General features: G+C 42.1%; 1 protein-coding gene across 2 annotated transcripts in view; it reads right to left on the bottom strand.

The window, feature by feature from the left end:
- Window positions 1–4,106: 4,106 nt before the first annotated feature.
- The window catches only part of FBXO30 (F-box protein 30), an 83,032-nt gene continuing 72,802 nt past the window's right edge, over window positions 4,107–14,336 (bottom strand). For both annotated transcript variants that reach the window (XM_069235242.1, XM_069235241.1), the window contains one exon: window positions 4,107–5,246. In XM_069235242.1, coding sequence (XP_069091343.1) covers window positions 5,043–5,246 — 204 coding nt within the window. In that variant the 3' untranslated portion in view covers window positions 4,107–5,042. The remainder of the gene's footprint in view (window positions 5,247–14,336) is intronic.

A 14,336-nucleotide genomic window follows, 5' to 3' on the forward strand; every position in this document is an offset into this window, starting at 1 on the left:
AAAAACTTTCGATTTAAAAAACATGTATTTGAATTTAGAAATGCAGAATTTGGTAACTCCCCGTTGTCTCAAAAATATACTTGTGGAAGAGAGCACTCACAAACTAAGTTTCTCAATGTGCCTCTCTATCCCTCACCCTCATACCCCTGCCCAACTCACAATCTCTCTCCTCTCTCTGTCAAACAAAAAGGCATTTGACTCAAGTATGCCACCAAACTGCCAGTAGCATTCATGATCTGACCCAAAAAACGTTTATTGCTGGACATGGAAATTATTTGCATGAAAATTGTACAGCGAATAAAGATAATGTAATACCACATTGCTATGAGGGATTCTAAACTGGCAAGGCAAAACGATCTTCCGGGACACGGTAATTTATATTGATAAAAGTAATCTACCTAGCGACCCTGGTGCTCCTAGTTGCCTTTCGCCTACGCTCTTGGGTGACCTGTACAGCTAAGCGCATTTTAGTTGAGCACAAAATAGACAATTATTGTAACCAGGTGACATGCACAACTCTTCACTGAATACCAGCCTCCTTCCATATGCTGTCCCTCTTCTCTGTTCATAAACTGGTTAGAAAGAGGGGTTTGATGTTGTCCAAAAAACTAACACGGATTTAGGGAAACAAACACTGCGGGGGGTAAAGAACGTGTACCAATTCCCACATCCGATGATGGGAGAAAGCAGAATGACAGTCTGAATAAAAGGCAAGTCTCCCCGATTGTTTTGTAATCTCAATTTACAAATGCAAATGGCCTGACTTCTGAGTGTATGTTCACAAATCAAAATATACATTAACTGTTATCACATAAAAACATGCTGCTGAAAAGAAAAAAAATACATCTGCACTAACTTTGCCAGTTACTGAATAAGCATGAACAAATCCAAACCTCTGGAGGAAAAATATCATAGTATCTGTAGCATTTTGACATATACAAAACAGCTAAGCAGGGGATGAAAACAAGTAGAAAATGGCTTGCAAGGAGGACGGACCGCCACCACTGAGGGCAAATGCCAGTATGATTTCAAGTGCTGCTTAAGGTTACACAACGAGGGAAGCACAGCCAGAGAAAAGTCTCTTTGTGGCCCAGAAAGGATAGATTTACAAACAGTCAGTGTGTTGCTTCCTCTGAATAAAGTCCCAGAACTACCATGCACCACAAAATCAAAGATTTCTGACTGCTGCTGCTGGAGATTACTTGTAGTTCACACTAAAAAAGTGATCACAACAGGCCATGGAATTCAGGGCACAGAAATACTCCAAGCACAACCAATGAAGTCTCCTGAAAACTGACGCCTGCTGATCTGGAAACTGACCTCGCTGTGGCATCCTAGGTTTCTTTATACCCTGCATGGGTTTTCTAGTGCGTGTGATGTAGTGTGCAGAAAATATTCCACTCTACTGATTCAGCCACTGACTTAATAGCGCAAATGAGGATCTAGAGACTGAGCTATCACAATCTAGCTGTGGGTATGCTTTTATTACCAGTCTACTACTTGAACTTTCTATGTAACTACTAGAATAAAACTAGTTTATATCGTATTCAAACATGCCCGCGCGCACAGAAAGCGATAGATATACAAAGGTATAGAAACTGATGGCCAATAAGAGGTGGGGATTAGGGAGTGAGCATGTCCCTGGCTGCTAGATTAAAAATGTGATTCACTCTTTGGCACAATGGATCAGGATACAGTCCTCAAAGTCTGGAAAACAGAAACTGGATGTAGGTATACAAGGCATGCAGCTATGAAGCTATGATAAGTCATGCTTATAGGGGTTGGGGGCAGGGGGGTTAGGTAGTTTTGTGTGTGTGCCTTTATTTTTATTTTTTTCTTTCTTTGAGGAGCGGGAGGGCTGAGGGATAGCCTTTAGATTTCTTACGGTTATTTCTTTTAAACAGAGGATTTATGTGATAAAACTTGTTTCTACAAGAAGTTAAATCAGTACCATTTTCTGCATTATTTTAGAACTGTTGTGTCTTGACAAATTCTACAACTTATCTGAGCTCAGAATTGACCACTCTTGTTACCTGTTGGATTCTTCGGCAGTGACCGAGCAAAGGTTGTGCCTGCATGACTAAGTCAGGTATGCAAGGGATAAGAGTTATGCCTCTTAAATCAAGTTCCAAATTCTTTTTGAGGGACAAAAGTCAATAAGAGCAATGCCATGAAATGTTCCTACTCAGGGAAGTGCATAATCAAGAGACAAGAGAGGCCGGGTTCGCAAAAAAAAAAAAAAGTCAAACTTTGAATACTGATGCCTGCTAAATGACATTTGATTGGCTCAAAGAGACAGGCAATGATATCAACTGCCTGCATCCATGAAAGCAATTTTGCCAAAAGCTTATTTTTGTGAAGAAAAAAACCCCAGAGAAACATTACAAGAGAAGATATTTTGCAATTAAAAGTGTAATCAGTTTCTATCTTCTTTTTGATTGAAGAAGCTACACACTACAGGGACAACCGAAAAAGTAATGATGTACAATGGGAAAGGAGGGCGAAGGACAAAAAAAGTAGTCCTACACCTCATCTTCTTCACTTCCCATCCTGGCATCTCAGCTCCTTTACATTCTTGCCTCATCGTGTTGCCCCTGTTCCAGGCATCCTTTTGTTGCTTTGGCACTGCCTCAGTCTTGCCTCAGATCCCTGTCTTCCCCCATCATTGCTTTCACTTTTTCTCTCTGCATCACTCCCTTTCACCCCCACCCATCATGTCATCCTCATCCCATGGTCATATACATCCCTACCAACTTTTTGCATCACTTCCAGCCCTCACCCTTCCGCCCTCGCTTACCTTGCTCATCACATCATCCAATCATCACTGTCTAGTTAGTTCTCACTGTCTTTCTCTTCTTGGCCCTACACACTGGTGGCTGCACTGATCATACACCGTGTACAAAACACTGTTGAGAAAACAGCTAAAGAACTATGTTAAATATTTAGCAGAGGTATTTTCTATATTGAAATAATTGGTAATACACATCAATGATAGAGTGACTTTTTTCAGAACATGTAGGAGTTGCACTCAGAGCCTTGATAATAGTTGCCACTATCAAAATCCAGAACTGGTACATTCATTTGTAGAAACACCCTAAGGTTCTATAGTCTTGTCCAAGTTGAGGGTCCCCTAATAATGTCCTAGTGTACTGCAGCGTGCTACACCAAGGATTTAAGCCTGACTCAACCAGCCTACGGTGCTAAAGCCTGTATCAGGAAAATGCCAATTGAATCTTTTCAAAACACAGAGGGCATGCGAGTGCCACTTCAAAATGAGGATACTTTTGTGTCGATTTAAATATTTTGTCTTTGGTAGGGGTAGAGTACTAAAACAGTAATTAGTGGACCTAATTTTGCAATGTGAAGCAGCACTGCCAAAGTCACAAATAATATCTTAAGACGCGTGCTTTTTTTTTTTTTTTTTTAAAACAGGCCTATTGGCTTTGTCAATGTTTATTTTGTTATGTTGCTATGTCACTATTGTTTTTACATGTAAGTAAACAAAGTGGTAGACTGTAAGCACTTAAGCACAAGCGCAGCCATGCTGAAATATGGTACTATGATCACAGCTGTACAAGTCCAAATACCAGGCCACGAAGTCTGGTATTTCGGTAAAAATTAACACTATAGTGAGGCATTTCGCAGTCAAGCCTCTCCATCCTTAAAATTTCTATTTAAATAAAGCGCCCAAATGATTTTGCTTGAGAGTTACCAATCGCAGAGTCCTGCAGGAAATTTGAAAGTGGAGAATCTACACAGCTACGTTGCTATTACCCTTTGAAAAGTTGATGTATTAAACCCTTGAAGTAAGGAATCATTACAGAAACTATTCCTTTAATGAAGAGAATTCGTACACGTGTGGTGATGCGAAGAGTTTGTGTGTGGTATATTAAGTATACTGAAAAGCACTATTATGCAATGCAGTGTAGTGTACTTCCAATCATAACAAATGATATTGCTGAAAGATTAAACGCCATTAAAGACAGGATAAAACCAAGAAGCTTCTAAATGATAAATTCATGGATTATTAAACAAAAGAACAAGTATTTGCCAAATTGCAAAGCGAGTGGACCCTATCTGAGGGCTGCAGGCTTACGGTTATGTAAAACGGTGCATTACATCTTTATTGAAGTGTTTCTATTGTAAAGTGCAGTATTTGAAAAGTTTAGTTTATTAACTCTTCAGTTCTGGTAGGTCTGGACAATATTTAATAGTTGTCTTTAAAAGTTATTTCATCTCGAGTAGACATCTACAGAAAGTTCGGAAATGTGCACAAATGAGGAAAAACTTCTGATTAGGAATACTGATACTTTGCTCCCCAAAAAGAAAAAAAACAGTTACAAAAATACAATCAAAAATAAGCCTTTGCTGACACTTTAAAATGTAAAGTGCTAACACGATGTAGAGTATTTAGTAGTATATCAGTTTAAAAATAGTGTTAAATGTGCTACAATTAACCACGTTAATGAATTTCACTAATGTTTTTAAAGTGCACAACCTTGGCCAGTGGTATTTCGAAGTAAACAAACATGTACAGCCATAGAAACTCATAGTTAACAACCTTGGTAGATACTATACATGAAAGACGTGAACAGTATCCGAAAGTATCGATATTTTTTCCTGATAAAGAATAAGTCCTGTTAAAATGGCATTCTAACTTGCATTTTCAAAATACATACCATTTGGAGTATTTATTTATATAACTTTGAAGATGAATATGGGCACTCGGAGGGGAAATGGTAAAAGAAACACTGCAAGGAATTTAAAGTAAATAAAACAGGAAACCTCCCCCCCCATCTCCCAAAGACATTCCACGTTTTTAAAACATTAAGGCCTTTTCTCACCTCTTAACAATACTTATATATAAAAAAAAAAAAAATCCATCACTTCAAAATATATATTAAAAGCACAGTGAGTGTGGCTCGAACTAGAACCAACCTTTAGTAAATGAATAAAGTGTCAAGCATTGAATATTACATGGAGGTCTTAGCAGGTGCTCAAGTTGCTTAAGTGTCTGTGCAAGTGGAGTGAATTCCCCGGGTTTAAAGAACAGGTTTCAAAACTGATCGCAGGGACCGTCCTTCCTTAGTCAGTTCCCTTGTCACGCACATGCACGGGAGAGGAATCGCTTCCTCCCTTTTCTCTACAGTATTGTAACTGCATTTCTTTAAATGGTCAGACATGCTGGTGATGTTAGCAAACTTCCACTCATTGATTGAGCAAAATGCAGTACTGAATCGCCAGACCTAGAAACAAAACAAAGTCAATCATTTTAGTAAATTAGGAAGACTTATAAACATAATTTGTCAAATTGAAACTGTCAGAATATTGCTTAAGCTGTGCGTTTTATATTTTCTTTCAATAGCAATTGAAGTTTACACTCCGTGATTTTTTGAGTGCCATGTTCAATTTTAATTGCGATTACGACTGATCGTTTTAAGCTACCTGAAACGAAATGTTACTACCAACGTGATTAAGAGGTGAGGCTGGAATCGATAACAGTAACACCATAGAACACCCTGTACATTATAAACCAAAATTATTAATTTAACACTTTAAACACACCGCGGTCCGTATCACAGAAAGAGCCTTGAGGAGCAGTAGGTGCATGCGTCTGATTTCTGTGCCCCTGGCCACACTGGTATTATAGAGGGACCGCAGGCAATTCTGTGGCTCCCTTCCGTAATGGGCATCAAAAAGGGGCTAAATGTGCGTCCGCGCTTACCCAAGGGGGAAATGCGCTCATTTAGACAGGGAATTTGTGCCTGTGCAGCTATTACACAGACGGGCAAAGAGGCAAACAAACTATCTCTCAGATGTGGCACCTCTAGTGCACCACGAACCTTGCCCCTTATACCCTACCCTTGAGTCCCCAATGAGGCAGGTCCAGCCACTCATTGCATCCACCCACAAGAGCATCTCTGGCCCGTTTAAAACTCAAGCCGGGCTGCCACACACAAAGTGGAAGCTGGACCGAATGGCGTCAAACAACAGATTAGCTTTCTATAGCTGACAGTTCCCAGTTCCATCATGAGTTTACCCAGGGTCTGGGAACAGAGCATTCACTGTAATAAGGTGCACTGTCGCAGCCCGCGTCTGGCATGCCCAGTTCAAAGTGCGCCGTGGCACACACCTGGGCAGTGCACTCCATTTGTAATACGGCCCTGGTACACTTCACCTGAAAAATTATAATTTCTGAATCTCTTAAACTACCTGGTTTACTTTAGAGCATTTCAGATTATCTTTATACGTTGCCCGGCCCCTCACCAATATGCCACCTAATACAAAAAGGCATACGACAAAACATGGCAAATACATTCCTTTATCAATTTATATGCAAATGAAAAACGGACTATGCAGTGTGCAGGGGTCTGATCTTTAAATTGGTCACACCTCACAACAGTAGGAGTCAAAACGTACATCTACAATAAAGAAATAATGAGATTTTAACAAACACAAGGCTATTCAGAGTCTGCAGTCACACTGCAAGTGAATGCTGAATTTGGGAAGATACTTTAGGAGAGTGGAATTGGCTTCGACAATGTTTTTAGGCCTGATGTACAACAGTGCAGCTGCCGTGCTGCATAGCTGAATGTTTAAACTAAAAAAAAAGCACTATCACAAAGGTTTGGCAACAGGGAGGGAAGAGATGGGGGTGGTAGGCAAAAGGAAGTAGGGAGAATGCTTATGGTAAATGGAAGCACAATTCAGGATTTTTTTTTTTTTTACATAAAAGGCAAAATATTGTCACTTTTTAATTATCTTTCCTCCATTTGTCTAGTGCTCTGCTTGCTTCTACCGTTGTCCTCTTGGTAGTAGTACTGTTTGTTTGGTTTCATTTGTCTGATGGAAAACAGCATCATTTCTGAATACTGCGCTAGATGCAATTTAGAACAAAATATGGCTCTTGATTATTATGTCTTGCCTAAGACAGCTCATGATTGCAAGATCTTTTGTTTGTGAACAGTGGGTTTAAAGAACAAGCACTGCTTTCCATTGGTTGCTTTGTTGTCACTCATTTGCTCGTTTTTGGTTGGTCAGCTGCTGTAGGCTTCCTTTGTCTTCATGTACTTGTCCCTCTCCTGGAACATGAACGTACTCCTGGAACATGAACGTATAACTGGATTCCTTCCACCTCTTTCTTTAGGCACTACTTTTTATTTGTATTTAAGTACTCTACAAGAGTGTGTTTTTCAGCGACTTCCCTTGTGTACTTCTGCCTACTTCATGTTGCTTGCCACCCTCACCTTCCATCCCTGTTGCCTTCCACTCTGGTAGAGTTCTTCACCAGAGACATCTTTATTAAATATATCAACACTGATTATCTCTACCCAGTACCTCTACTCCTGTCTAGGATCCCAAAAGAACTCCAGCTATTGCCAGGATACTAAAGTATCTTCCACCTATAGGCAGTTTCCTAGAGTAAATCAACCTATAGCAAGGAAAAAACCTGCCATAAAAGTAGTTTTGGCAATGTGAAGCGGGCTGGCAGCAAACAGCACCTAGGGGTCCAGAAAATAAAACGAAATAAATAAAAATGTAAAGATTTGTTGAGGTGGAGAAAGAAGTGGTTGAAGGGCAGCTGAGGGGAAGCAATGGGAAGTGGGTGCAGGCAAGGGAGCATAGGAGGTGCACAAAATAGCTATTTTTTACTACTGAGCGGCCTGGCAGCAAATGACAGCTGCCAGGCCATCCAAAAATTAAAAGGAAACCTTTTTTAAGGACCACAAGGGGTAGAACGCGGGTGTGTGCATGTGACAGGGGAAGCAATGGAGGGGGAAGGGGTGGATTTTTGAGGGGAGGGGAAGCAAGCTAAGGCGAGGTCAAGTAAATATGTGCACTCTTGTGGTGTGCTAAATGAAAAAGAGAAAGTGGAAAGAGAAGAATGAAAGTCAGCCAAACAAAAATATGGTAATAAGGCAATGTTGCAGGGAAGCAATGTTCAAGGGGAGGGACAAACCAAAGACCACAAGTATTGAAGAAGAATGAGAGTGACAATGAAGCTATTAAAGTGTGTTAATAGCTTCCTAAATAACTTGGTACAGGAAACAAATAACTTCAGATCTAATCAGACCTTTGTCAAAATAAGTAAAAAGGTTTAGTTTAACCAAGTTTTTGGAAAAAGTACTTCATCAAGGACACCATTTTATGTTGATTTCTCATAGCAGTTGAGAAGAAATGGGGTGCATTAAACGGTGTGGTAGTGCAACCTGATGTGTAAAACATTTATCAACCCCTTTAGAACCCTTGTCAAACCCTCAGCTCAATCCTGGGTAGCTGTGGCACTGAGCTGCAAGGCTTACACAGAGGAACAAGTGCAAAGCATTTGAACAGCAACAGAACAATTGAAGAAGAAATTGACACTCAAGATATCCAACACCAATTTATACAAATAGGTTGTACTTTTATACAACTTCAAGCACTAGAATTAAAAAGATCCAACGTAGGGATCTGAAGATATATATTTTACAAGAAATTATAAAATAGTGCAATTTTTCACAACCACGAACAAGAATTGGCAAAGTTAACGAATTGGGGCCATATGTACTGAAGCATTTTTCCAGAATGGGTAAAACCCCTTGGTACATCTGGCCCTTGGACACTTAAAAACTTTTTTAAAGAACATGTAGGTAACTTTTTTTAAAGAACATGTAGGGATCAATGCGGTTTGTTAGAAATACTTGGGTGACCAACTCTGGTAGGGGGCTGGTCAAGGGGACAAAGCAGGGTCCTCAAGAACAGTTACTTTCACAGGGGAAGCAGTCCTTCAGCAGATCCTGATACAAGCGATGAAAAATGCAGAAGCTGCTCCAAGGATGCTGTGGCTGAGACTGACAAAAATCGATAGGGGAATTCCTCGGTCCACAAAGATGGTGAAGGGGCCCTGGTTGCAGGGCTGATATCCCCCAAAATATACTCCGATCTGGCCGACAGCTAGTCTCCACCGGACAACTAGCTAACTGTTGTCAAGGACACCGGCAATTCCTTCATGGGTGGATCGATAACTCCTCTTCGGAAGGTCCCAGCAAAACTCAGACAGCAACTTCGGGCTCAGCCAACTAATATGCTTCAGGTCTTGGTCGTCAGTGCTGTACGGCAGCAGTGGTAGCGGCTTCAAGACTATGGACTACCATCTTACCCGAGCAGGCTTCTTCAGCTGTTGTGTTCCTGTGCTACGAACAGGCTGACCCCTGTAGTCTCTTGGCTTGCCTGGGCTCAGGAGACAGCTTCTTCAAGAGTAGGATGTAGCAGGCACAGTCCCTCTGTTCGCTAGCCTGCAGGTGCAGTCCTTGCTGGTGCAGCCACTCTTTGCTGGTCCCTTATTGCAATATGGAGATCCTCCTTGCGATCAGTTGAGCTCTGAGGTCTGGGTGCCAGGGGAGCCCCCTTTATGCTCTAAAAGTGCCCTCAGTGCAGGATGCGGTTGGTAGCCAATGGGCTACCAGCTTCCCTCCCACCTAGTGGCCACATCCTGTGGAGTGTGGCATCTGGCTATTCCATAATGCACCATTCTCCCCACTCCCAAGATGGCGAGACCCCTCTCCTGGTGTACAGACCACCCTAGTCAACTCCTAGGGTGTGGCTACCTCAGGATTACATGCCCCTTGGGTAACGACTTTGGCAACTGGTTTCCCGTGTCTGTTTCTGGTGTCTGCTCCCCGTGCCAGCCTGTCTACCTCCTTAATAGGACAGCCCCCTGATCTCTCCCTGTTTCCTGCCCTCCCACCCCCCCACCCTCCAAAACTGGTGGCCCACACCTGCTCTTCAAAGATGGCTTCACATTTGAAGCCTGCATTTGGGGTTAACATCTAAGTGGCTTCCTGCAGGTGAGAGGTGATGCCTCCCTGGCCTGCAAACCCTCACTGCTCTCCTTCCTGAGAGCCAGTGGCACGTCTCTCCAGTAGGGCAGAAAGCTGTCTCGTGGAGCAGGCTCCATGTGTGCCCGTGAAGGCACAGGAGTTTTAAAGGCAACAAAGTGGCAGCTCTTCGCTAATTCAGCACACTGCAACAGGTAACATTCATTTCAACTTTAGATACAAGTCGGGCTTAATAATGAGTTGGTTGATACCTTTGCGGGTCCACTTTGGTCACACTGTACCGGAGTTAGCACAGATGCGGGATTCAGTGTGTAACCCTGTACTCGCCAACTGGGTGATCAAGCCTTTCCACAGTGAAACAATTGTTTTGTGCATGTTTTACTGTGAAGACATATAAAGTACATGTCCTGCCTGTGTCTTATGTTGCACCCTGCCTTTAGGGCTCAGTAGGCCTGCCAGAGGGGTAGATTTGCACACATGCCCAGGGGAAGTGGTGGATTTACCATTTCTTCCAAAGACAAGGTTGGGCTAGCAGTGCAACACTGCTCACCCAGTCTGCAGTTTGGGACTGAGGGTCTTGCTTTACTTGGGGACCTCCAGGGTGGCACAATCAGTGCTGCAAGCCCTAGGGTACCCATCTAACTTTCACACCCTCGTTGCCAGGGTACTAATTAATAGGGTCTTTTTAAGTAAATTAGTTATTTCTAATTTGGTATGGCCAATCCAACATACAGTTTTAGGGTCAGGGTACTGAGATCTGGTTAGCAGGTCTCAGTACATTCACTGAGTTGGAAGAAAAAAAAACAGTAGCATCAGTTAAAAACTTGGGGGTGACCATACAAAAAGAGCAGTTTTCTTACAGCAGTATGTACATCTTGTAGGCTGGATAACAGTCTCTCAGCAGGTGTCAGCCACATGGTTATGGCTGGCCAGTGCAGGCTTTTATTTCTCCCTCAATTTCTAGCGCAAGTGGTCTAAACAACACAGAAAATGTCCCACAACTGGCAAAAAAAAAACAATTTGAGTCGGACACCTAAAGTTTTAAACAAAACTGTCTTCATGAGTACTTTCCAATAGGACATTCTCCCCTCCTAAAGAAATACAGAAACACAGTCAGAAGTGTATCTCCTAAAAATAAAGGGCACTCTCCAGCCATGCCTCATTAAATAGCAAAGTGGGTGCATTCTAAAACATTTGCTTGACCTCAGCCCATTTAAGAATCTTCTTCCTAAAAGTGAGTACAGAGATGAAGTCTGTGATAGAAAGGTAAGTGTAACATTAACTTCCCTCCATTTCGTGCCTTCTAGCCTACTGTAGTTCTCTTAGAGCTAATGGCTTTGAATCTTTCAATCTCTGATGGTCACAGGTTGATTTTGCTGCTCCAATAGAAGACAGCAAAACTACTGGACGGCGAGGTACAGCATAGTGTACCACTACCCATAGGGGACTCAACCTCAGCCCCCTCAATAGGCTTTGGAGAGACTAACAGCAGCAACTGACTGATATGTAAAAGTAGATGCTTTTTACCTGTGAAAGACATCTGTTGACACTCAAACGTGTGCAGTCTTTTATAAGTGAAATGCCTTACTTTCCAATTCGTGTGTTGTGTGACTATGTATATATGGCACACAGAAATACATTACATGCAATACAGAAAGCTTTTGTCTGGATGAATACTGAATTCAGTTCCATGGATCAACAAAAGGAAGTGCCTTTCAGATACCCTGCAGTAGTTTCTCCCTTATAAGGTTTCTGGTTGCAATCTACCTCCAAGCCATAGCACTACCTTACAACAGAGTAATCTAAACTGATTTTACAAACTGGGTAAACCTCATCCCAGATTTACCTGTAGAAAGCGAATACATATTTAGTTTATCCGCACTGTATGGGGTCATATACATCTCCTGGTGGTCATCACAGGAATTTTCCTTTGTGCTGAGCTGAAAACCTTCTGGAATTAGGAAATAATCTATTTGTGGACTTTAATGGGCTTCTCGCTGGCATATACATTCTTTAAACCAGTTGGTGGATCAGTCCTCCCCTCCTTTTAAACATGTCTGGGAAGACATACCCTGCTGAACTGCTGGGAGATGAAACAGTATTGCAGGTGGCACACCAACTCCCTCCTTCTCTCATATCTCAACGGATTTCCTATGTAACTGCTTACAAATATTAGAAATTCCAGTGGGTGGTCGCCATATTTAGATTCGTTTTCTCCTTGATGGCGAAGTTGCACAAGGGCTTGGTGACTATTTTTTGTCTACCTCATCTGTACCTATTCTAGGGAAGGTGGGAGGGTCAAATGTTAATCCAGAAACGGCTTCAAGTTCCAAAACTACTTCTGTCGTTAAATGAACCTTTCAGTTTTGCAGTTCAAATGTTTTCTGGATTCACATGCTGGGGTCCGATTACAAAACAGTTCTCTGGCAAGCAAAAGGACACAAAGAACTGTATCTCTTTTTGCTCCGTTTTGTGTCTTGTGTGTAAGTACATGCTTCCTCTTCTCATGTCTACTGTGTAGGGCCCTTCCTTTGGGAGTCTTGGATAGCTGAAAAAAATGTGAGCCACTGTTAAACCCAGCATCCTTAGGGTGGTCTTACTCCAGACTTTTTGCCTTTCTCCTTCTATTTTTCTGACCATCATTTTGTTGGCCTTGCGACTAGCACTGTTCATCAGTTGTAAAATGCTCAAAGTGACAATGTTCTTCTCCCCTAAAATATGGTAACATTGGTGTAACCACAAATGGCATATTTAATTTACCTGTAAGTCCCTTGTCAAGTGGTATACCATAGATGTAGGGCCTGTAAATGAAGTGCTCTTTGTGGGCCTGCAGCACTGAAGGTACCACCCACTTTAGTTCTGTAAACATGGCTCAGGCCTGCCACTGCAGAGCCTGTGTGTTGTCTCAATGCCACGTTGACTTGGCATTTAAAACCTCTTGCCAAGCTTTACACTCCTCTTTTCTTACATATAAGCTACCCATAAAGTAGGCCCTAACCAGCCCATATGGCAGGGTGCCAAGTAAGTAAAATGCAGGACATTTACTTTTAATTTTTCAAGCCCTGGTGATTAAAAACTCCTAAAGTCATTTTTCATTACTATGACGCCTGTCCCTCTCATAGGCCAGCACTGGGAATTCCTTAGAATACATTGCAGCTGCAGTTTCCGATCTGAGAGGAGTAGCTGCATCATGTTTAGTATAATTGGAATGGTAGTATTAAATCCTTATTACTGTTAAAGTCAGATTTAACATTACTATGTTAGAAATGGCACGTTTAGAAAGTGGGCATTTCTCTGCACTTACTACCTTGTGTGCCCAAAACATGTATGGCTTTGGGCTAGGTTCCAGCTACACTTGTGCATTCCCTTCAGACATTCACAACACAGGATACTCAGCTGCATCTGCATACCCATGGGTCTTCCTGGGGAGGTGGTACGGAAGGGCTCACACTTACACCTCAAAGGATAGTGACCAGAGTCCACACAAAGGGGCTGATTACCGCCCACTGATAGTCTGGAGCCAACTGACCTGTGTATTTCACAAGAACTGCTTTGTAGTCACCCACAAGAACTCTTTACAGTCCCCCCCTACATTAAAGGCACTTTCTAGTATAAGTACTGATCCATTTTACACTATTCTGTATCTTTTATGCCCCATTTAGAACCCGATTTCTACTACCGCTTCTTAGGCCCAAGGGTTTTGTGCAATACCGTCCTGCTTTCATGTGGCTGCAAATGGCCTCAGATGTACTGGTATGGAAGGGCCTGGGATCATTCCTGAAGGGAGCAACTACTTGGTGCAAAAATGTAGAATTTTTAGAATGATTTAACTTTTTTTTTTGTTGGCCAGTGTTTTATGAATGAGGTTCTTATCTTCTGATTTTTATATATATATATATATATATAATTATATGTACTTGTTTTTATGATGGGTGCTTTTATTATACATGGTTTTTATTGGTATTTTTACAATGTTTTGGTGATTATGTGTTGTAATGTATGATTTTTTTTCATACCGAATAAAGCTTCTTCTATAAGTACTGGGTCCCTGACCCACTAAAATCAGTACACTTGACTCAAGGAAAAGCTGATGGAGTAAAGATTGCTGTGTGCTAGGACTGACTGCTGCCCTGCTTTGCTGTGCCACCCTGCTGCCTGCTGATCCCTGCCCAAGTCTCATTCACCAAACCCAGTGTGAATCTGAGCATTTTTTTGCTTTTTGTTGCCCGGAGTGGCTCTGTGGAACCTTTGCCACTTCCTGCTTCAATTAACCCAAGCGGCCTTGTCCAACTTTGCCCCATGCAGCTTCGATCACCTGGAATGGCCCAGGTAGTCGTTGCCGCCCATGTTCTCCATGCACCTGGAGCGGCCCTGCTGAAACGGTTCCCCTGCAGTCCATACCTGCTTCACTGGTGACCACGCCCGGAAATCACCCATCTGCTCCCCAAATTAAATGCAGCCAGGACATTACCATAGTCTATAGAATTAGCACACTTGTGCAGAGGAGTCCCCAGCACC

Source organism: Pleurodeles waltl, chromosome 5 (genome assembly GCF_031143425.1).
Source record: "Pleurodeles waltl isolate 20211129_DDA chromosome 5, aPleWal1.hap1.20221129, whole genome shotgun sequence".
NCBI lineage: Eukaryota > Metazoa > Chordata > Amphibia > Caudata > Salamandridae > Pleurodeles > Pleurodeles waltl.